Source organism: Spermophilus citellus, assembly GCF_964194105.1.
Source record: "Spermophilus citellus genome assembly, chromosome: 6".
Lineage (NCBI taxonomy): Eukaryota > Metazoa > Chordata > Mammalia > Rodentia > Sciuridae > Spermophilus > Spermophilus citellus.
This window is the reverse complement of record NC_138187.1, coordinates 148,367,622-148,392,534: the sequence shown is the minus strand read 5'-3', so window position 1 is coordinate 148,392,534 and position 24,913 is coordinate 148,367,622. Positions and strand designations below refer to the sequence as shown.

The following is a 24,913-nucleotide window of genomic DNA, read 5'->3' as shown; positions in this document are numbered from 1 at the left end:
GGCATTTAATAGTCTCTCTCTCTCTCTTTCTCACTGGGGATAGAACCTAGGGGCACTTTACCACTGAGCCACATCCTCAGCCCTTTTTATTTTTATTTTTTACTTTTTGGGTACCAGGATTGAACTCAGGGGTGCTTATCCACTGAGCCACATCACCAGCCCTATTTTTTTTTTTTTTTGTATTTTATTTAGAGACAGGGTCTCCTTGAGTTGCTTAGGACCTCACTAACTTGCTGAGGCTGGTTTTGAACTTGTGATCCTCCTGCCTCAGCCTCCTGAGCTGCTGGGATAACAGGCATGTGCCACCATACCTGCTGTCATTCTTTTTCGTACTTTATTATACAGAGAAAATATATTTGGTGACAATGGAATATGTTAATGGAAATGTTAAGGTTGTAACTTACATTGCCTGTAAATATGTCTGTGCTTATTTTCTTTGTCAGTTTTCCAACCCTAGAACTTGGATTTCAGAACTAGTGCATAGCTGGATGTGATGGTGGACATCTATAATCCCAGCAATTTGGGAGGCTTAGGCAGGAGGATAGCAAGGTGGCCAGTCTTAGCAATTTAGTGAGGCTCTAAGAAATATCAAGACACTGTGTTGCAAAATTAAAAATAAAAAGGGCTGGGATGTGGCTTAGTGATTGAGTACCTGTGGGTACAACCCTTGTACGCCCCCCTCCCCCCAAAAAAACAAGTGCATATTAGCCAATCAAGTTAAGAATGTCATTTGCCATCACTATAAAGAATTTCATACAAAGGAGGAAAATGACAGTATGGATAGATCAAAAGGCAGTGGTCAAAGAACAATTTATATATTATTTAAGAATAGGAGCCAGGTCAGGTGCGGTGGTGCATGCCTGTAATCCCAGTGGCTTGGGAAGCTGAGTTAGGAAGATCACAAGTTGAAAACCAGCCTTGGTGATTTAGTGAGGCCCTAAGCAACTTAGCAAGACCCTATCACAAAATAAAACATAATAAGGGCTGGGGATATAGCTCAGTGGTAAAGCACCCTGGATTCAATCCCCAGTACAAAAAAAAAAAAAATTTTTTTTTTGCTATAATCCCAGCGGCTCAGGAGGCTGAGGTAGGAGGATCACAAGTTTTTCCAACATTTCTAATAAATAATAAGCAATATTATAGAGGTCTGACTTGAAGGTTACAAAGCTTCTTGTTTCCCTCTATTGACTCCAGTAAACCTAAGAATTAAGAGAATTCAGTTCAACTCCATCAATAATTCATAAATCTATTATGAATTGATTTATGATTTTAAATAGCAAGAAAGCATCTTGCCAGCTACAACTCCAAAGGAAGAATTTATGATAAAAGCATGGAACAAGAAGTTGGGTCTAAAGAATAGTCACCAGGACTTGGAAAGTTTACTAGAAATCTCTCTGCATAGCTGCTTCATTCATTTCCATCTTTTTATTCTAAGGACTTAAGAGATCTCCATTTCTTTAGACCATGGGTAGCAGTTTACATGTTATTAATCTACATAGACAGACTTGTAATTTCTGAATTAAAATTTCCAGGAGAGGGAAACATATTAGCCCACTTTAGTTCAAGTTCCTACTTCTAGGCCTGTCAGCTGTGGCTGATGTGGCAAGACCACGTATGCAACATATGCAACCAAAACTACAAAATCCTGTCAATGGGGAGGGAGGTCCAGGAGAAAGGAATCCTCAAGAGACAGGAAGAGAAGCTCCAAGTTCTCTTTGTATCTAGCCCAGAAATAAGCATCATGGGAACAAAAGAGATGTTTTTATTATAATCCTAATCCTTAAAAAAAATCTCAATCTCATAAACATATATAAATATCAAGGAGTAAACTACAGAACAATGATTATGTACTAAGCAATGGTTTTGATCAAAAGAGAGTTGGATATAGTGGCAATAACAAAAAGCTATGGAATCAAGTCTGGGTCTTGGCTCCCCGTCTTCATGGATCCTTGGATGCGTCACAAGTTCTTCAGTTGGGGCACTTCATCTTCTTATGTGTAAGATGTGGTTGATTATATTTTACTTAAAGGCATTTCATGATAATTAAATATAGCATCTGCTAAACAGAGTACAGGGCAGAATCCAGGCTAGATCAGTTTGAATGCTGAGTGTGTACAAATAGACAACCGTGGTGAAGCACTGGATTATATGTTGGCAATAGAATTAAGATACAGGTATTGGTTGACTTTGGGAAAAATCAAAGTCTTTTGTAGGTGGAAGGCAAAGTTACAGATAATTTCAATGAAACATATTTGTTGCCTATGATTTTAGATGTGGTTTGGATTGATCTGGGAAGGTTTGGGGGAGGTGCTAGGACATGAGTGAGACTTGTGTTGTAGGTAAGATTTGAACAGGAATATTCCATATCAAAATGGGATAAAGCCTGGGGCCAGGCTGATTTAGCTCTGTATGATTGATGGTTCACATTTTCTGTGGCAAGGAAGTTAAATTAGTAATTTAGAAAACCTTTTCAAACACTGCTGGTCTTAAATGGAGCTAAGGGAAATAGCCATATAGTTTTTAAGCAGAGCCCACCCTCCCCCTACCTTGCCCTGTGGATGATTTACCTGTAGGTAATTGACAGTATGTATTCTGTGCTTAGTGGAAAAGTGGAAATGAAAACACTCAAGACATGTACATTTGATTTATTGGTACAAATTTAGAAAATGTATGCCACAAGCTAACAGAAGATAAATTTTAATACCATCTTTGGTATTAAGTCTGCCAGCTTTTGACTATTTTAAACTTGCTACTTTGATCCATTAGTCAAAGCCAGCCAGAGTGATTTACCATCTCAGGACAATTTGTTCACTTCACTTAGAAATTAGAAATGTGTTTTGGCCAATAAATCTAAATTTATTTTGTAGTAGTCATTTTTCTTAATGGAAGTGTTTTCCAGATGTTGCCTAAGTCTAGTCGTCTGGGCTGTCTTCCAATAAATGAGGAAAGTTTGATTTCATAGGTTGTCACTGTTGATTTTGTCTAACCTTTGGACTAATTGGTTCATCCCAATGTATTTGCACTGATATATAAGACTTCCAGGACATTGGAGAAATTCATCTGTCCTTTCACGGGTAAGTGTCAAAGTTAACTTGCTCTGTGGGATTAAATGTGTTTTCATTTAAGGTGCTTGCTTGAGAAAGATTTATAAGGATAGTAGTTGGAGAGTTTTGAAAAGGATAATATTTATGCAATACACCTGTTGGAAGCCTATAAATTCATATTGAGAGTTAAGGAAAAGTCAGAGTAGTAACTCCATAATGTTTATTAAGTTAAATTTTACTGAAGCTGGTTATTTTGTTTCCCATTGTAGGATTTAAAGGTTACTCTGTAAGTACATGCTAACTTGGAATAGAGTTTTTAAATAAGTCCATTTTCTATTTTGTTGGTTTCTAACATATTAAAGTGCTCAATAATGTGATTGAGGTAACTTGATGACTTGTTCTGCCTAAAAGGAAATGTAGTGATCAAATATTTTCTATAGAATTCCTCCTGCTGATGAAAGGTTCAAGAATGCAATGGCTTTATTATTAAACTGCATTTTGAAAGTTACTGAAACATTGGGTATAACACACACACATTTATTTGATGGTGAGTTTAAAGAGCATTTTTCTGATACATTTATTTTATTTCCAGCAAGGGTACAGTACCAGAAGACAACCATGGAGTGGAAAATACTACCCATTTGCTTGTTGCTGCTACTTTCTGTTTTCTTGATTCAGCAAGTTTCATCTCAAGGTACCTTAACCATCAAAAATATTTTTATTTAACAACTATTGATGAGCATTCAGTTTTTGATCTTTATGAAAAAAAATGAATTTCAAAAATTGATATTTGCCTGAGTTTAATATTGAGTATAAACTTAAAGTTATGCAAAACATGTGATATATTTGTAAGTGCTTGGGAATTCTCATCCTTTTCTCCTACATAATGAAATCTTTCAGGAAGTTTTGAGCTTTTTTGTTGCTGTTGTTGTGTTTGCAAAGCTGGGGCTGGTACCACGGGCCTAACATGCATTACACATGTTAGGCAAGTGCTTTACCACTGAGCCACATCCCAGCTCTGAGTTTTGGTATAAAACAATTTTTGCAGTCATTATTCCTATGGTGCCCCCAAATGTTTAAAAAATTCAGACATTTACATGGCAAAACTAAGCTGGAACTCTGTAATATCTCCAAAATAACTGCAAAGAACAATATTTAAGTCACATTTCCCCCCTCTATTTTGACAAATTTAACTAGTCTTTTTTTCCACCAAGAAAATTATTGTAAGTAACTTAATTTGGCATCTTGTAGACCTAGGTATTATACTACATGAACATTCACAATGTTTCATGTGGCATTTTATTAGTATTAAGCATTCTTTCTTTCTTATCAGAATTATTCATCCAAATACGAACTGAAGCATCCACAAATGTCATTTTGTATTATAATATTGAACCATTCACAGTCCTCCCCAGAGTCAGTCCTAGATGAACAATTTTTGTTATTCATTTTTAGAGAGGGTTAAGATATATTCAGCTAATCATGTTTGCAAAGTTCTCTAGCATAAGCTTTAGGTGGATTAGTGATAATAGTTCCCAGCTTTAGATTAGCCCCTTTCATTCCATTTGATGTATAAAACCCAAGAGAAGAAAAATCAAGACTCAGGATCATTATTGTGAAGTTACATTTCTTCTTTCTTTCTTTCTTTTTTTTTTTTTTTTTCTATTGGGGATTGACTCCAGAGGCACTTAACCATGAGCCACATCCCTAGCCCTTTTTAGTTATTTTGAGTCAGGGTCATGTAAGTTGCTTAAGGCCTTGAAAAGAGGCTGGCCTTCAACTTTCCATTCTCCTGCCTCAGCCTCCTGAGTTGCTGGGAATGCTCCATTTCACCCAGCGTGAAGTTACCTTCTTTAATTTTTTAGTCTTATTTTTTAGTTGTTGATAGACCTTTATTTTATTTATTTATATGTGGTTCTGAGAATCAAACCCAGTGCCTCACACATACCAGGCAAATGCACTGCCGCTGAGCCACAGCCCCAACCCTGTGAAGTTACCTTTTTAAAGTTAACATTTCTTTTCTTTTCCTTCCTCCCTCCTTTCTTCCCTCTCTCCCTCCCTTCCTTCCTCCCCCCGCCCTTTTTTTCACCCAGTGGTGCTCTACCACCAAGAACAATCACAGACCCTTTTATTTTATTTTTTTCTTTTGAGACAGGGTCTCACTAAATTATTGAGGCTAGCCTCAAACTTGTGGTCTTCTTGTCCCAGCTGTTCCAAGTAGCTGGAATTCCAGGTATGTGCCACCAGGCCTGGCCAAAGCAGACTTTTCTGGTAAAATAGCTAAAATTCTCATGAAACCTGAACATGAGAGATTATTGCTTGTGTAGGCATAGGTGTGGAATCACTCAGATAAGATGAAAAAACACAAGCAAACCAGGTTTAGGGATGTACCTTGGTGGTAGAGCGCTTGCCTAGCAAATGCAAGGCCCTGGATTCCAACCTCAGTACTGCAAAAACACAAACACAGAAAAGCAAATGTAAGTATTTAACCTGGAGTGATAGCCACTCTGGTACCCCTAGACCCCACGGCTCTCTCATAATGGTGTTCCAAGATGCACATCACCTAAATCACCCTTTCCTTTCTGATGTAATTGCTTGTTCACAGAAAGTTGCACTTTCTTTTGAATAAATAAAATTAGAATTAGTGGTTGTAATTAATAGTAATAAAAAATAAAATAGACATATCATCTATGAAAATTAATTTTTCCTGGTAAAGAGAATTGATTTCTTATTTCAGAAATCTGCTAAATGTAAAAGAACAATCTTTTGGTGTTGTTTTGTCTGCTTTTCTTGCCTTCTCAACCTCTTCTCATTCTTTTTTCTTTATATATAATATATGTATTTATATACATACACTATATATGCATTTTTATATATGTGCACATATATATGTATGCAAAAGTTCTGAGAGTTATCCCACTCTTAATTGTTTATTTGCATATTAAGACTTTAACATTCCTGGATTCTCTTTTGAGATTTTTTCAGTGTGTTGCAACATCTCTCTTTGGATTTAGGACATTGCACCTGCCAATTTCTATTGCAGAGATGGATTCCACTGTTACATTCCTGTGGTTCTCTCAGGGAGGCTTTTGAAGTGTTGTTTTCCAAATGGCTTTTAGAAATATTTGAGGATAATTATGCTTTTAATACTGTTTGCCCAGAAAGACTCTGTTCATAACCTTTATATTCATGCCCAGATGCTATTTCAAGGGTTCTCTGTTGTCCCCACTAAAAAAAGGAGAACACCTAGCAAAATGTGTGTTGTCCCAACAAGCTTGCTTTAAACTCATCATCGGAAATAAGAGGCAACGTAACTGGGTAGGAGAAGCTTGGGCTTTAGAATTTGGTATGTCAGAGTTCAAGTTCTGGATGGGTTGTTTACTTAGAGTAACCATATAATTTATTATCCAGGGATAATAATTAATAATAATAATAATAATTCTTTTAAGGGATACTTAAAAGAGTTCAAGAGATCAGTGTGAATAATTAGTTGGTCTTTGACCTATTAATAGGTAATTGGCCTATAATATACATTGGAACAATTAAGTAGCTGTGTGCCATTGAGCAAATTATTAAAATTTCTGTTTTGGCATTTTATATCCAAAAGGGCTACTAAGACTCTCCTGGAAACGTTTTCATAAGCATTAGAGACAATGTATTACTCTGTACCTGGCCCAGAGAGGCTCAATAAATGGCAGCTTGTGGTCATCACAGCCACAGCAGCTGTAGTGGCCGCCCCTCCCCCAGGAATACTGCGCTTCACACAAAGCCCTTACTTTGCCTCATTGTCAAAGGTGTATTTATCTTTTCAGTCTAGTGAAAACTAAAGGGACAAGATCAAGGTTCCATGAGATCCACCATTTGTCATCAATCATAGCCATCATTCTCAACATTTTCCAGTTGATAAAATTCTCCCTTGCCCATTGGCTTTAGCTTCCGTATTAGTTCTCTCCCTTTCTCAAAGTGGTTTGGCCATGTTTACCCTAGTATTGTATGATTTTAGATGTACCAAGCTGTGCAGGGAGATGTGGGGAAGGGTATTCTAGAGATGCCATCTGCAACTGTGATTATAACTGTCAACACTACATGGAGTGCTGCCCTGACTTCAAGAAAGTCTGCACTGTAGGTAAGTCCCGTCTCTGCTGTCGCGTAGCACTGTTCCCTGAGCCTCCCCTGTGCCCCCTTGCAGTGTGGCTTTCCCTCTGTTTCACTTCCTTTGCTTAAGTGCCTTTCCCTTCACTTGCATAAATGTCGCGGTCACTGTACCTAAGGATGGGATGACAGCCTGTGATGACTGGGGAGTGGAGGGACGCCTGGAAATATGTCACTTGCACAAAATTATTTGACTAACTTCCAGTAAAATGCCTTTGTTTTACATAAAGATTTCATACTGTGACTCAGGAGTCATTAAGTAAATAGCAATGTGTGATCTTTAACTGACACAGGGGTAATTGCTTAGTGAGGGGCCTCTCCATAGTTTCGTCAAAGGGATTCTTGGGCATACAATAATCTTGTCTACAGTCTGACTTTTTTGTATTAACATATTTTTAAATTACCTGAAAAGGACACTCTTAAATTTGAAACACCAGTGTTTAATGATGAGTTTCAGTTAAAACCCAAAGGGTCTGAATTTTAGATTTTGATGGTGTTTCACTTGAACATATTTTGGGCCATTTTGCTATCAATTTCGAAACACTTCATACTCAATTTATGAAAATTATCATTTTGTAAAAGTCATATTTGCTTTAGAATTTGCATGTGAAGCTGGTGAATATTGTTGTATAGTTTATGTGTTGGGTAAAGAAATGATTTCAGGTAGGCCTTGGTAAGTCTCTGTACCTCCACCCAAGGCCGTTTTTGAAACGAGCAGGCTTCTCTTAACATAGTCCAAACCATGAGATTAGGCTGAAATCTTTCAATTCCATACCTTGCCTAGTTGCATTATCAATTATTTTTGAGCCTCAACAGTGACTCATTTATATTGAACCAGCTCTTTGGAATATAATCATAAAATTTGAGTGTTCAACTAATTTCAGCCTATTACAAAACAATGGTGTTGGGGGATGGAAGGAACTCATATGAAAGGTTCCCAGCATTCATATATGTAAGTGGCTCAGACAGCCTTAGGGTGTCCCTTAGCACCTTGAAGGACAAGTGACATTTTCCCAAATACCCATATTTCTTTTTTGACTTAGGTTGTCTCCATTTGGGACATCATCCATTGTTTATTAGATGGTGTACTTCAAATTCCAAATAAAAGACTTAGAAATGCACCTTTGGAACTCTAGTCAATTATCAGAAGGGAAATGGCTACCAAATGCATAAGTATGGCTTCATATCATTAATTCATGTGTTTGTTTTGCTCCGGGTAGAGCTTTCCTGTAAAGGTCGCTGCTTCGAGTCCTTTGCGCGAGGGAGGGAGTGTGACTGTGACTCCCAGTGTAAGAAGTTTGGCAAGTGCTGTTCCGACTATGAGACTTTCTGTGAAGAAGGTAAGCATCATGGTACCCAGCAATGCTTCTCAGTAGTATAGCCAGATCTGAAGCCCTTAGCTTCACTGATGATGTCTAACCTCAGTGCACCTAAGGTCTTGATTTTACTAATGCATTAGCTGCTTAATAATAATTTTGCTCTACAAAGATGAATTAAAGAAGAAAAATATCTTCCAACAACTGCAGCCCCAGTTATTGCTCCAGGAGCACAAGAGATCGCTGGTTGAGTAATGGAGAAGACAGAGGTTGAGTTTTTTTCCTTCTGATGTGGTTCAATTTCAAGTTAAATCAACAGTAATCAGCTCACTTGGTGATTTCTTGTCTCATCCTAATGGTACTGAATCTACAAAATCTACTGTCCTTTGGGCCTTCAGTGTTTGAATACATATTTTGGACAAATAAATTTATGAACTAGTTTAAGCCACTATGTTTACAGGAAAATCTACTAAGAAGTTGTTAACTGTCAGTTATAGGTAACTTCCAATTCATTCCTAAGGTCCCCTCAGTAGTTTCTATACAATTGCCTGTGAATAATAAAGTCAATAAAAAGAGATAGTTTCTTTTAAAAATCTTCTTACCTGGTCATAAGTTCTGAAGGAATACTCTGAGTATAATTAAAGCCTCCAGATTTTGCAAAAAAAAAAAAAATTTTTTTTTAAATACACTTACCTAATCGATTACTTTCCATGACTGAATGTTTGCTCTTAAACCATACTTTGTTAAAATGAGGATACCTGAAATTAAAAAAAATAATAATAATAAATGAACAATAAATAAAAAAGAAAAAGAAAAAATGAGGCTATCTGTGGAAGTCATAGTGAAAATAAGCATGTTTACATAATCTTATCATTTTATTTAAACAAGGTTGCACTTCCTGCTTCTTTAGAACAGTGGAGAAACAGTGAAAATTGTTAATCAGCAGAGTTGAGGGATATTTCCTAACTGCTCAGTGTTTTCACTGGAAAGCATTCCAAAAAGAACAGAGACAACACCCATATAATCAAAAAACTCAAAGCTCAGCATTCCTGCAGCTTTCAGAAGGCCCCATGGTGGGAGACACATATTTAGTCATTATCCTGATAATGGCTTTGGCTATGAGACAGAAAATGCCTAAGAATTTATTTTGGGTGGAGGATGGAGGGAGGGAAGGTGATTAGAGAGTCCTGAAGCCTTGAGAGAACATTTAAATAAAGGCCTTACTTCATGCCACCAAGTGTACAGTACTTGAGGTCTAGGCAAAACTCATGACAAAAACTGATGACAGCAAAGCCAGTCAACTTCAATTACAGAATTCAAGTGGATGTCAGGATCCCCACTGAAAATAAAGGCGCCACCTACAGTTTCAGTATTTTGCTTTTAAAAGATGGCAAACTATCCTAAATCTCGCTGACAAGTTGTTTCAGGGTTTGCTCTAGATACTGCTTATAGGCATTTAGATATCTAGAAATCCTAACAGTTCAAGAAATGAAGGAAGTCATAGCTGTCCAAGTGCTTTTGATGCTATTGAGCTCAAGAAGCTGTTTTGTCCAAGATGGCTAACTGGTATGTGGCGGAGCTCTTCCTCTCTGTGAGATACTTGGCCACTTTGTGTGGGAGAAGGAAGATGGAGAGGGATAGTGGTCGGTTCATGGAGCAGTAGAGTTCTGAGATGTTTGGAGGGAGCAGGAGGATGGATCACAGCTCTTCTCTACCAGAGGGCCTCCACTGCTGTTTCCTTACCTTCCAAAAGTCCCTTTCCTTTTCTTCTGGTTTCTATTGATCAAAAATGTTCCAAGTCTTCACTTTTAGACCTGAAAAGGAGAAATGTAGTGTATGTGTGTATGTTTGTGGGGGCAGATAAAAGGTTAAGAAGATACACATGGAATCATTAACACTTGTTTATCTTTGGGAAGGAAAAGTATAATGTGGAAGTGCGAAATTTTCATAATATTCATGTAGAACTTTGACAATCAAAAACATTAACTGGCATCATTTGATTCAAATACATATGAAAACAAAAAAAGTATAATTATTATACTCCTCAAGACCATAAATACCCTGCCATCTGCATGCAGTACTATTTTTATAATCATGGAAGGATGGCACAATGGATGAAGCTCATAGAATCAATTTTTTTTTAAGGTGGGCAAACACCTTCAGAAATCTTGAATAAACATCTCAGTTTGCAGATGAGAAAAGTTCATGAGAGGTTAGCCTATTTGCCCAAGGTCCTAATAGTGCATGCTTAGCACTATTAGGTCTACTGATTCCCGAGACTTTGCTTCTGTTATAACCTACTACAGTTTGAGAATCAATATTTTACAGCAATGCATCCTCAGAATTAGTTGGTTTGGACTTCTCTGTGTTATGGTCTAGAGCCTTCCTGCACTGGATTTTATCAGCATCTACTCTTGAAGCCAGATGCACCCATGCTTTTTACAGTTAGCATTGCTGATGATCATAAACCAGATGTTAACTGACCTGTCTTGCTTGGCCTCAGTGCACAATCCCACAACACCACCACCTTCAAAGACTGCACCTCCGCCTCCAGGAGCATCTCAAACCATCAAATCAACCTCCAAACGTTCACCCAAATCACCAAAAAAGAAGACTAAGAAAGTTATAGAATCAGAGGAAATAACAGAAGGTAGGAAGAAGACAGAAGGTAACTACAGGAGATTTCCTAGATGAAATAACCTGTAGTGTACCAATATAAAGTATTCTCAGAGGCTAATCTTATGAGTCATGAAAGGCTCATTATACTTTTTGCTTACTTGCTTTAAGTCAGTTTAAACCAAAGTATAAATTACCAGGCATTTATCTATAGAGTCTTTTTATATTTACCAAATCCAGTAAGGATCTAGGTTAAAGTTATAAGAAGGAATAAATCTTGCTGTAAAAAAATGGGGGGAAAAAAAGGAACCCATGATTTTCTTTGCAGAGTAATTAACTCCTGAGAAATTTTGGCATATGTGGGAAAGTTGAAAGTCATATTGGTAGTGAGTGGATAAACCCAGGGCACCTTGCTTTCAACAGATTAATTAAAAAGCAGTTGATCATATAATAAAGGCAGAACACAAGCATGTAGATCAGTTATCAGCAGTTCTTACTGTATTTGAACTGGCAACTTTTTTTTTGTTTTGTTTTAAATCATAGTTGGTGTGATCAAACTTTTTATTTTATAGAACATTCTGTTTCTGAAAACCAAGAGTCCTCCTCCTCCTCTTCCTCTTCCTCTTCAACTATTCGGAAAATCAAGTCTTCCAAAAATTCAGCTGCTAATAAAGAATTACAGAAGAAACCCAAAGGTTTGAGCATTGATAAAGATCACAGACTATATCAATGCCATATTAACAATAATTTTTAAGAAGTAATGCGTGTTAGTAGAATGAAGATATTTTCATTATGCAGGGGTGGGGGTACAAAACTTCATAAAAATAATTTTAGAAAGTACCAAATGAATACTTCCTACAGGAAATTAGTGCAAAGCAGCTAAGAAGCCACTCTTGAAAGCAAAAGCTAAGAAGATGCTGTAGCAGTGACTGTGGAACCACAGGATGGCACCAGAGATGACATGTTGTACTGAGATTCCTGTCTACCGATAGTTTTTCTTTCTTTCCCTTCCTCCTCTTTGTGTTTTTGTGTGTCCTCCCCCAGCTTTATCTTATTTAACAAACATTTTTATACTGTTTTAAATGTTTTACCAATAATCAAGAGCCCTCTTCCTCCTCTCATAACCTCTTCAGAAAAGCAATATATTGTCCACATTTTACACATACTCTTCATTTTCCTAATAAATTATATCTGGATGACTTTTTCCTAGAGAATGTGCTAAAGAATAGGCTCTTATCTCCTGAAAAGAGATTGCCTCTGTTCTTCTCTTTGTTATTTCCTGAAATTCTAAAATATGTTCTTTTTCTAGGAAATACTGAATTTTTAAACTCTTATTTCCTAGGTGGTTGTGAAGCATCCTCTCTAGCCAAATAGCCAGATATTTAGTCTTTGAGTCATTCCAAGAATAGAAATGCACAGAGTAGAAATGCAATACATATTTGTTAAATAGAATTCATCTCAGTGAAGTGCCCTTTGGCTTTGCAGTTCTCCTGTTGGGTAGCTGCTTTGGGAACTCCTTTTTGCTGCTCTGGCATCCTAATCTCCTCTTTTGGGACTGTCAAGTTTAGCTGAGCAGGGGAAAGAGAGCACTAATAGCTCTATGTATGGGAACAGGGCTCAGCAGGAACCTATAGGAAGAATGAGGCCCATTCCCAGAGGCGAGTGCAGAGGCCTCTGAGTTAATGGGTGTAGTGACACAAGTTATTGGAACTAGTTTCCCAGGGGGAAAGGGCAGCACTGTGTAATGAGGAATAAGGGTGGGGGTGGGGAAAGTGAAGAGAAAGAACATTAATGTAAAAAGATGAATTAGTATTACTGATCATTCTGGTGACTTCAGAATGGCTTCAATCTATTCATTTTCATTCCCTAAAGCAACCCCCAAATATATTTTGAGCTGGTTATAGTGGCATGAGCCTATAATCCCAGTGACTGGGGGTGTTGAGGCAGTGAGATCACAAGTTTGAGCCTAGTTTCAGCAATTTAGCAAGACCCTGTCTCAAAATTTTTAAAAAAGGACTGGGAATGTAGCCACATACAAAAAGAAAAGCAGAAGAAAGGTTGAATATTACCATTTTATAATAAATTATAAAAGTTAGCAATATGTCCAGAAACACACAACTAGTCAGTGATAAGGATCTTTATGTCACTACTGAAGGGGAAAAGAAAAAAAAACTTAAAAAATAACAAGATGTATGTTTTTTCCTTAGTAAAAGATGACAAGAAAAAACCACCTAAAAAGGAACCTAAAAAGGAACCACCAGTTGTGGATGAAGCTGGAAGTGGCCTGGACAGTGGCAATCCCAAGCTCACCCCAACTCCTGACACTCCTACCACTCAAAGCAATAAAGTTACCACATCTCCCAAGACTACAACAATAAAGCCAGAAAGTCCTAAACCCAGTCCTCCGCCTAACTCTGATACATCCAAAAAGACATCTTCCACAGCCAATAAAGAGACAACAGTTGAAACTAAAGAGACTACTGTAACAAACCAACAGACTTCCACCAGTGAGAAACAGAAGACTACTTCAGCTAAGGAGATTCGAAGTGCAGAGAAAACATCTGCTAAAGATTTGGCACCCACACCCGAAGTTCCTGCTAAACCTACACCAAAAGCTGAAACTACAACCAAAGATCCTTCCCTGACCACCCCCAAGGAACCTGCACCCACCACCCCTAAGGAACCTGCACCCACCACCACTAAGAAGCCTGCACCCACCACCCCCAAGAAGCCTGCACCCACCACCCCCAAGGAGCCTGCACCCACCACCCCCAAGGAGCCTGCACCCACCACCCCCAAGGAGCCTGCACCCACCACCCCCAAGGAGCCTGCACCCACCACATCCAAGGAGCCTGCACCCACCACCCCCAAGGAGCCTGCACCCACCACGCCCAAGGAGCCTGCACCCACCACGCCCAAGGAGCCTGCACCCACCACGCCCAAGGAGCCTGCACCCACCACCCGCAAGGAGCCTGCACCCACCACCCGCAAGGAGCCTGCACCCACCACCCCCAAGGAGCCTGCACCCACCACATCCAAGGAGCCTGCACCCACCACCCCCAAGGAGCCTGCACCCACCACGCCCAAGGAGCCTGCACCCACCACCCGCAAGGAGCCTGCACCCACCACCCCCAAGGAGCCTGCACCCACCACCCCCAAGGAGCCTGCACCCACCACCCCCAAGGAGCCTGTACCCACCACCACTAAGAAGCCTGCACCCACAACCCCCAAGGAGCCTGCACCCACCACCCCTAAGGAGCCTGCACCTACCACCCCTAAGGAGCCTGCACCTACCACCCCTAAGGAGCCTGCACCTACCACCCCCAAGGAGCCTGTACCCACCACCACTAAGAAGCCTGCACCCACCACCCCCAAGGAGTCTACCACCACCAAGGAACCTGCACCTACCCCTCCGGAGGAGCCAGTACTTACCACACCCAAGGAGCCTGTACCTACTACACCCAAAGAGCCTGCACCTACTACCCCCAAGAAGCCTGCACCCATCCCTCCAGAGGAGCCTATACTTACCACCCCCAAGGAGCCTGCACCTACTACCCCCAAGAAGCCTGCACCCACTACCCCCAAGAAGCCTACACCCATCCCTCCAGAGGAGCCTGCACCCACCACCCCCAAAGAGCCTGCACCCACCCCCCCTGAGGAGCCTGCACCCACTACCCCCAAGGAACCTGCACCCGCCACACCCAAAGAGCCTGCACCCACCACCCCCAAGAAGCCTGCTCCTACTACTCCTAAGACACCAGCTCCAGCTACCACCATGGAGCTTCCCACTACCCCCAAGACTCCTGCTGAAGCAACTCCTGAGTTTTCTGCAGGACCCACACCAAAAGCTCCTGACAACAGTGCCAAGGAGCCCACTGTACCAACAACCAAGACTCCTGAAGTGACAACCGCTGCTGTACCTAAGATTACAACGAAAGAGACAGCAACCACAGCAGAAGAAAAAACAACTGAATCCGAAATAGCAAGGACCACCATGCAAGTAACACCCACCACTCAGGATTCATCATTCAAAACTACTACTCTTAAAACAACACCAACTGAAGAGAGTAGGAACGAACCCGAAGAATCCCCTGGACCAGAAGACACAGCTACTGATTCTAAAGCAACAACTCCTAAACCCCAGAAGCCAACCAAAGCACCCAAGAAGCCCACCTCTACAAAAAAGCCACCCAAAGCACCCAAAAAACCCACTTCTACCAAAAAGCCAAGCTCACCAAAAGGGAAAACACCAAAAACTACACCAACTCCCCCCAAGACGACAATACCACCTACCTCTCCAAAAGCCGTGCTCCAAACCACCACCAGCCAGCAAACTCCAGACTCAGAAACAGTTGAAGTTAATCCAAATAATGAAGATGCAGAAGGTGACGGAGGAGAAAAACCACACATGATTCCCAGGCCTCCTGTGCTAACTCCTATAGTTATCCCAGGCACTGATCACATAGTGAGAGGACCCAGTCAAGGCATCAGCTCCCACTCACTGCTTTTAGGTAATAGAATTACTTTCATTTTAAAAACTGGTAATATTAATTTATATCTATCTGAACTAGAATGCCCTAATTTAGTATTACTCTGAGATACACATACTATCTAGAGCCCCAAACTTTTTACAGTTTCCCTATAGGTAAGCAGAGGAAAAATCCAAGTAAACTTACCCAGTGTTTAGAAAGTCAAGTAATAACGTATGGTTAGGAATTGAGCACATCCTCCTAAAAGTACATAGAATGTCAAAAAAATTTGAGGGCTGGGGATATAGCTCAGTTGGTAGAGGGCTTGCCTTGCATGCACAAGATCCTGGGTTCAATCCCCAGCAACACACACACACACACACACACACACACACACACCAAAAAAAAAAAAAAAAATCGAGTCTATAAAGAAAGCACAATGCAAAGCAAAAATTCTTACTTCCTTTTCCAAAACAACCCAAAGAGCAATGACTGACAACATCAGTTCAAACATCTAATAAATGCCTAATTTATATGAAGACCAAGATAAACTTGGGCTGAGGTTCTGGCTCAGTGGTAGAGCGCTTACCTAGCATGTGTGAAGCACTGAGTTCGATTCTCAGCACCACATACAGATAAAATAAAGGTCCATGGACAACTAAAAAATATTTGGGAAAAACAAAGCAAAACAAAAACCTGGCCCAGCCTGGCACAGTGGTGCATACCTGTTATACCAGCTGAGAAAGGCTAAGGCAGTAGGGTTACAAGTTGAAGGTTAGCCTTACAATTTTTTGAGACCCTCAGCAACTTAGCAAGACCCTGTTCAAAATAAAAAAAAAAAAAATCAAAAAAGAACTGGGGATGTAGCTCAGTGGTAGAACACCCCAAGTTTAATCCCTAGTACCAAAAGAAAAGAAAAAACAAAACCAAAAATCAAAACAATTCAACAAGATAACCTGGCCAATCCTGGTTCAAAATGTTTTTTTTTTTTTTTTTTTTTTGAATAGTATCATCCTTAGGTAAAATGGAATTATAAAACATCACCTTTTTTTCCCTTTAAAAACAATTTTTTAGTTATTGATGGACATTTATTCATTCGTTTATCTGTATGTGTTGCTGAGAAATCAACTCACACATGCTAGGCAAGCTCACTACCACTGAGCCAGCCCCCACCTTTTTTCACTTTTGAAATGTAAATACCTCAAACTGCTTTTTAAGAGCTTGGGTAAGTAGGAAGCAATCCTGTGACAGAGGATTTGAAAAGAACATAGTTTTCTCATTCAGATTACTTTTCTGCTTATTTGTTTTAGATGATACCAATTTATGCAATGGCAGACCAGTAGATGGACTTACTGCTTTGCGCAATGGGACATTAGTTGCATTTCGAGGTGAGCTATGTACATACTTCTGTCTCTTCCTATTATTTTAATAGTTACAGCATTTAAGACAGCCAAAGTCTTGAGAGAGTGCTAGTAGGGTTGAACTTTCTAGAGGGGAACTTGATTGATAAACCCACTTTCACAAAGTGAGAATTTGGGAGTAATATCCCAAATATTGGATTAACAAAATCAGACACATGAAGATGTGTGGATACTATTAAGATTTTTCCTACTGTTAATATTTAAACTTCAGATATGAAATGACATCAGGATTTGCAGGCTTTGCTCTGTTTAAAAATAACATCTCACTTGTGATGCTTTCAAAGGAGTTTTACTCCTTGTGAAACCAAGAGAATAGCAATTACTATGTTTTCTACAGACCCCCTGCTAGTCCAGTCTTCTTAAAACATATATAGATTAAATTTGAAAAGAAGCAAATCATACATAGAAGTTATGGAAATTTTAGAAGTCATTAAGTTGTTAATCCTTTAATTCTAAAAGATAAAGACACTGAAATCCAGAAAGGTGACTTTCTCTTTAAGTTACAAAGCCAAAAGTCTCTTTCTATAAAAACTATAAAACTGAAATATTTCAAAGCTTAAGTTAAATTTCAGACTTTAAGAATATTTCTACTTGGAAATATTTTAATAAGTCCCTTCTGTATCTTATTATACTTTCAGTCAGACCCATTTAACATAGTCTGTTTTTCTTTATGATTATCACTAAAGTTTTGAAAATTTTGGTTTCTTTGGGGATATTATTCAGCACATAAGTTGCCACGTCTTTTAAAATTTTAGGTCATTATTTCTGGATGCTAAATCCATTCACTCCACCACCTCCACCTCGCAGAATTACTGAAGTTTGGGGTATTCCTTCACCCATTGATACTGTTTTTACTAGATGCAACTGTGAAGGAAAAACGTTCTTCTTTAAGGTAACAAAACTATATCAGCAAATAGTAACTGCAGTTTATTACAATGTAAATCACCTTAAGCTCCAGTTCAGAAGGGTTCTTTTATTTTAATGAACAGTTCTATCATCAAAATAACACAAGCTTGATATTATTAATGGTATTCAAACATTCAATTAAGTTAACATCTTCTCCTTATAACTTAAATTTAAGAATGAGTTGAACATAATTTGCTCTTTTAAATATTAGGATTCTCAGTACTGGCGTTTCACCAATGATGTGCAAGATGCAGGATATCCTAAACAAATTGTAAAAGGATTTGGAGGACTAACTGGAAAAATTGTGGCAGCTCTTTCAGTAGCTAAATATAAGGACAGGCCCGAATCTGTGTATTTTTTCAAGAGAGGTATGTATTATATAATTGACAAAAATTACGAAACATTTTAAAGAATTATTACTTAGTATTGTCATTTATTACTGAGCTTACTGTCAAAAGATATCTTTAATGGCTAGGATAAAATATTTTCAATGAAAAGCTAAAAACTGAGGGCAGTAATAAGTATTTAGATCTCTTGACATGCACAATGTAGTTCATCTGAGTTTTCAGGTCACTGAGATAAAGAACATCCTCATTTACTTTTGGTTAGTTTACCTATTCAACATGTATTTCATGATTCAGTGACTGTTTTGCCATTACTAATATCTAATCATATTTTTTTTAATGAAAAACAAGTTGATTTCCTTCATGCTACAAAAGCTCTTTTCCATCTTTTTCTGGGTGGATTAATATCAACTTTACATATTCTATGGTTTTCATATTCTGTATGGTTTTCTGATATACAACAGGTGGCAATGTTCAGCAGTATGTTTATAAACAGGAACCTGTTAGAAAGTGCACTGGAAGAAGGCCTGCTATAAATTATTCAGTGTATGGAGATGCAGCACAGGTCAGGAGACGTCGCTTTGAACGGGCTATAGGACCTCAAACTCACACCATCAGAATTCACTATACACCTGTTAGAGTTTCTTATCAAGACAAAGGTAACGTTTTAACTGTTTAAAATTCCTAAACCTGAAGTAGATGCACTAGTTCCTTATAAAGTGAACCTTACGAAACAGACCACACTGCCCTAATAATTTAAGTTTATTGATGCAAAATATATCAATTTGCCTTAGTGAATAATCAAAGACCAGTTTATTCTTTTTATGTGAGGGCAAGGAAAGCAGTTTATTCAAGTTAACCATAGTGTCATGTATGAAGTACATCTTACCAAGAGCATTCTATACAAATCTGTAATCCTCAAGACAATCTTAAAGGTAGATTATATGCCTATCAGAGGGCAAAAACTGAAGTACTGAAATTAACATCTCACCTAAATAACAGAGCTACTCAGTGAAAACAGATAAAACCCTTTGTTTGTCAAGCTCTTTCTTAGACATTGCTTTTTAATCTGACACCTTTCATTAAAAATGCAGGTACCCTCCATAATGAAGTTAAAATGAGTACGATGTGGAGAGGACTTCCAAATGTGGTTACCTCAGCTATAACACTGCCCAACATTAGACGACCTGATGGATATGACTACTATGCCTTTTCCAAGGGTAAGTCCTTAAGGAAAATTTTAGCTGCTCAAGTTGATCTCACTTGTGAAAATATAATTAAAACACCTAGTGCACTAGTGACTGAAGATGATATAATTCTTATTCTAACTGCTGTTAAGGGGAGATTTTTGCTTTAATTTCAGTTAAACTGTGATAGGACTGAAATCCAGTTCTGCTCTACCCTTTGTGATGTTATAACATATCTAATTACTTGGGTAAAACTGATGCCTAAAACAGTATTCTACTTCTATCATCTGGAACATTTAACAGATGCCATGAAATAAGAAGGACATTCTTGAGAAACTAATTTTATTTTGAAAAGCACAGAAATCTAATTTATTCTTCTTATGATTCTATAATATGAATGGCATCAGAATGTATTTTTTTTTAGTTGTAATTGGACACAATACCTTCATTTTATTTATTTTTTATGTGGTGATGAGGATCAAATCTAGCACCTCACACGTGCTAGGCAAGTAAGTACTCTACTGCTGAGCCACAACCCCAGCCCCAAAATATATTTTTTAAAAAAGGATAAAATAATTTTTTTCAGAAAAACCATATTCTTAAATGCTTATTTCAAAAAGGAGAGTTGAACACTAAATTAATAAAAACATTTCTGATAGTACAAATGTTAAATGCTATATTTTGAGTCATCAATACAATTTAGTTCATATATATTCTTTTTAATTAAAAAATAATTTCTCTTTCATTTAGATCAATACTATAACGTCAATGTGCCCAGTAGAACAGCAAGAGCAGTCACTACTCGTGATGGGAAGACCCTCTCCAAAGTCTGGTACAAATGTCCTTAGACTTACAGGCAAAGGAAGAGCCATCTAATTAAAATGAAGAAAAGGATGATCAATTTTGACATTGAAATACATTTTATTAATAAAGAGTGTTGAGATAAGCATACCAATTTAAATACAAAAATGTTTTTCAACTCGACAACCATTACACTAAAACAGATTGACAATTTTATTCACAGGAATTATAGTTTACAAACAATTTAATTAATATTTCCTCTATTTATTCCTCCTCTTCCTCCCATTGCATGGCTTACACCTGTAAAAGGAAACAATAAGAAAGAAAAAGAATAAAAAAAGAGGAATGCTTTAGAACAAAATTTCCTTTCTTTTTCTTTTTGGTACTAGGGATTGAGCCCAAAGGGTGCTTAATCACCGAGCCACATCCTCAACTCTTTTTATTCATTATTTTGAGATAGGGCCTTACTAAGTTGCTTAGAGCCTCACTAAATTGCTGAGGCTGGCTTTGAACCTTTGATCCTCCTGCTTCAGCTCTTGGGCTGCTAGAATTATAGGTGTGCACCACTAAGCCCAGCTAGAACACAATTATTTCTTCTTCTTTTTTTTTGTGGGGGTAGGTACCAGGGATTGAACTCAGAGGTACTCAATCACTGAGCCACATCCCAGTCCTATTCTGTATTTTATTTAGACACAGGGTCTCACTGAGTTCTTAGGGCCTTGCCTTTGCTGACGCTGACTTTGAACTCGAGATCCTCCTGTCTCAGCCTCTCAAGCCACTAAGATTACAGTAATGCACCACTGTGCCCGGCCAGAACACAATTATTTTCATTAAAGTATCTAAGCACCATGGATATAAAACTGTTAGTCCCACATGCTTAGTGGAAATCATTAGAATACTTAGATTAATATTTTAATGATATAATTTCAATCTGATAGTTAATCAGAAGACATGGAGATATTAAAATTTTACATTTTTGACTAACCACAACAAAGACAAAAAGCTTCATTTGTTGTTCAGCATAATTATTTTACAACATAAAGTAGTGATGTTACAAATGAACCCTATAATACTAGATTTTTCAAATCTGACTTCAGATTTAAGGAAGAAATCAACAAAGAATAAACACACATTCCATTTTATTTCTATGGTACATATATCTGTCTAAATTTACCTCTCTGTCTGTTAAACTGACGACCTCGGACACCTTGTCTCAGTGTTGTCTGAAGTCTCACTCGTCTGAAAGGCTTTGGCTGACTACTGCTAGTATCTAAGAAAACAGAAGAAAAGCATGTTAAAAAAACTTGTTAAATTTTTAAGAAAGCAGTTACAATGGCAAAAAAAGTTACTAAATGAATACATGGATAAAATAAAGATGTGTCCATTAGCTTTCAATATTTAAGTTTGCTTTTTAATAACAAAGGGACATTTAACAAAAAATGTTTAAGTAAAACAAAACAAAGCAACCCCTCCCCACTAAATTATAGTAAAAAAGAAAAGGTCTGACTTTTTTCATTCATACCCATCTATCAGACATGGTAGTAAATGCAGGGAATACATTGTAAAACAGAATGTAAGGTGCTGCAGAGACAGATCATTATTAACACAACATAAGTCCTGTCTGACTCTACTCTTTTTTGAATACCTTCAATCCAATTATTAGTAAATCCCGCTAGCTCAATTTAAATATATATCCTAAATGTGACTACTTCTCACAAATTTACGTCTGTAATCCTGTCCAACCCATCTTTCTTTACCCTGAATTACTGAAATAGCCTCCAAAATTTCTCCTTGTTTCTGTCCATTGCTCATTTCAGTTATATACTGCAGCCAAACTGACAGTCGATCACACCATTACTCTATGTGAAGCCCTTTGGTAGTTTTCTATACCTGAGAATCCCAAGGCAATCACAAGATCAATTTGTTCTATCCTCCTCACCCCACTGTGTCTCCATTCTGACCTCCTTGCAGACTCTGAACACATCAGACACTACTCGATGTCTTATAAATTTTGCATCTGTGATTTATTTTGATCTCAGAACACTCTTCCTCCAACCACTGCACAGCTTTGATCCCCTTCCCTCTTTTTTAGGTCTTTACTAAAAGTGACACTTTCTGTGAAATTGCCTGGAATATGGCAGACACTCAAATATTTGTTGACCAAATGAATAACTGCTTGGATGGGGAAGTACAGTTTACATTATCAAAGAAATTTAAAGACATCCTAATTTCATAATGAACAACATATTTTCTCAGAGAATGCAATCTTAAAACTATTATCAATTCTACTACTGAGAAAAAACAATTGTCATAGATCATCAAAATATAATTTGGGAGTCCAGAACCTCAGTAATTTTGTTAATTATGACAGCTACATTTTTTTGAGTCTTCTGTGTACAAAATATTGATTTGTATAATTTACATACATTATTTCTAATTGTGATATTTCACAATAAGACATCCAGAGATTTAAAGCAGGTTTGCCATAAAATTTGGTGTTTCCATGGCAGTTTCAGGATTCCTGCTTTATATAAAAAATTTAAAATGAAAATAATCAAGGTGGATAGAGTATTATATTTCTTAAATAATACAGGTGACTCCCTGCCTGAAAATTTTGAGATAGATATGCTAGTATAATGTATATATAAGAGTGAAATCTGCAGAGCTGAGCTTCTTGAATTTGCATGCTGGCTTGTCTATCACTTACATGTGACCTTGAGAAGTTACTCAATCTTCCTGTATCTCCATCTCCACATTTTTAAAACAGTGGGTTTTATACCACACTGGATTGTTGTGAGAATCAGAAGAGTAAATATTTTTAAGAGACTTAGAATACTGCCTGAAACACAGTCATTGCTCAATAAATGCTGCTTTTTAAAAAATTACAGAAATACCTTATTACAGAGAGATGCATAATCAAAAACATAAAAAGCCAAACTCTGTAACCGTTTACTCCAGTAAACTTCAAACATATTTTCTAAAGCAACAAAGCCCCCACCCTTCAACCATCCGTATCACATCTCATGCAGAACCCCACTATGTAGAACAAACAAAAATGAAGCTGCTGTTCAAACAGTGGTAGTAGGTCTGGAGAACTTGTCCTTAGCACCCTCTCCAGTACATATGTCCCCTATGCCCCTGGAGCACTTCTAAGAGACCCAAGGTTTCTATAGAACATTATGGTGAAACATGAGTGGGTCCATAGTAGCCATGTTTCTGATTATCAATGCTGGCATACTAGAATAATAACAAATATAAACCAAGTTCCCTTTAATGATAATAAAGTTGTACTGTAATCAAGAGCAGTGACTTACCTACAGAAGAGCTGGAAGGAGGATCCTGGCTGGTGGAAGGGAGGTCTGACTCATCAGATGCCTGCACAGGTTCTTCTTCCTGCTGACTATCAATTTCTAGGCCTGCTTCTGAACTAATACTAACAGAAGAAAAAAAAAAAAAAAAAGAAAAAGAAACAAAAATTGATTAGAAGACATAAAATGGATTCTGGAATGTTTCCTAGACTCTTTTTGATATAGTTAACCCTGAGCTCCTAATTAACTAAAAATCACAGATTCTGTTAGTAGTCATATATATTTTTTAAAGGGGCAGTGGAAAAATGAGCTGTTTTCCTCATTCTTTTTCTCACCAAGACAAGGGCATGTTCTAATTTTAGTTTTTGTTTTTCCTTTTCTGAGGTGGGGGGCAGTTAACAAGGATGTTTTATATTTTTGACACTTAGCTCTCACATTGATAATCAGCATTGATAATCTATTATATAGATTTTGACAAACCCCAAAATACTTTTTAAGGAAAGCAGAGTACTAAAATAATTCACAAGTCATAAGTTTTATCAATATACCAGTAAACCACCATGGGCTGTCATTCAGATAAAACAGGTTATGGGGATGTGAAATTCTTTGCTCAATGGCTATAATTCCATCTTTCTATCTCATTCAAAAAACAAGTGAGGGAGATAGAGTGAAAGAATAACTTGAATCTCCTCCAGTTTCATCATCTGCAAATATTCGTACAGTTATTAGTAACAATTTACCTGAGAGACATCTCTGAGGATTGTGTGCCAATGCTGAGAAATGCTGGTGAGATGTAAAGAACATGGGGCTAAAAATCAAGGCTTTAACTCTATCTAGCACCAGCTGGTTACCCAGGAGTACAGCCTAAGCAAATATATTTTCACACAGCTGAGTCTGATCTTTACCATTTATATTAATGGAAAATAATATTTTGCAGGAATATTGAGTAGATTGGAAATGACATATATAAAGTGGCCTACTAGAAGTATGGAGTTAAAATTAACTAGTGCTCTCAGTAGCATCTGTAACCTCCTGATAATCGTAGAGATTAACAGAGATCTGTATTATACCTAAAAGACTAGACTTGGCTTATCTGAAATGTTTCAAAATAAAACAAAGTCCTTGCTTTTCCTCAGGAAATCTGGGTTCTACTTCTTCTTATGCTTCTGACCATGAAGTAGTTGACTTTTTTCCTATTATAAAGAACTAGGTTTCACCTTGAAAGTTAATTTGTCTAGGCTCCTTCCATTAAATTACTCTACTTCCTTTGGATTAAAAAAAAATACCTGCCATCAAATACTTCCTTTGTAAAGCCTTCTTTATAACTGATGTGTTAAAAATGTTGTAAT

The 24,913-nt window shown here is 37.7% G+C and overlaps 2 protein-coding genes across 5 annotated transcripts in view; one reads left to right on the top strand and one right to left on the bottom strand.

The window, feature by feature from the left end:
- The first annotated feature begins 2,969 nt into the window (after nucleotides 1-2,969).
- Nucleotides 2,970-20,342, top strand: PRG4 (proteoglycan 4). Of its 4 annotated transcripts, XM_081297857.1 has the most exons (13): nucleotides 2,970-3,074; nucleotides 3,637-3,738; nucleotides 7,048-7,170; nucleotides 8,417-8,536; nucleotides 11,016-11,162; nucleotides 11,701-11,823; nucleotides 13,336-15,639; nucleotides 16,908-16,985; nucleotides 17,774-17,910; nucleotides 18,136-18,292; nucleotides 18,733-18,927; nucleotides 19,363-19,488; nucleotides 20,206-20,342. In XM_081297857.1, exons 2-13 carry the CDS (start codon nucleotides 3,663-3,665, stop codon nucleotides 20,301-20,303), a joined length of 3,684 nt encoding a protein of 1,227 aa, XP_081153983.1. In that variant the 5' UTR covers nucleotides 2,970-3,074; nucleotides 3,637-3,662; the 3' UTR covers nucleotides 20,304-20,342. The 4 variants fall into 4 exon arrangements, with proteins under 4 accessions (XP_081153983.1, XP_081153984.1, XP_081153985.1 ...); XM_081297858.1 differs by lacking the exon at nucleotides 7,048-7,170; XM_081297859.1 differs by lacking the exons at nucleotides 11,016-11,162; nucleotides 11,701-11,823.
- A 14-nt stretch (nucleotides 20,343-20,356) lies between these two features.
- Nucleotides 20,357-24,913, bottom strand: part of TPR (translocated promoter region, nuclear basket protein) — a 66,168-nt gene continuing 61,611 nt past the window's right edge. Inside the window, exons 50-52 of the mRNA XM_081297856.1 lie at nucleotides 23,571-23,689; nucleotides 21,431-21,526; nucleotides 20,357-20,556 (exon numbers count right to left, since the gene is read on the bottom strand). Coding sequence (XP_081153982.1) covers nucleotides 20,501-20,556; nucleotides 21,431-21,526; nucleotides 23,571-23,689 — 271 coding nt within the window. The 3' untranslated portion in view covers nucleotides 20,357-20,500. The remainder of the gene's footprint in view (nucleotides 20,557-21,430; nucleotides 21,527-23,570; nucleotides 23,690-24,913) is intronic.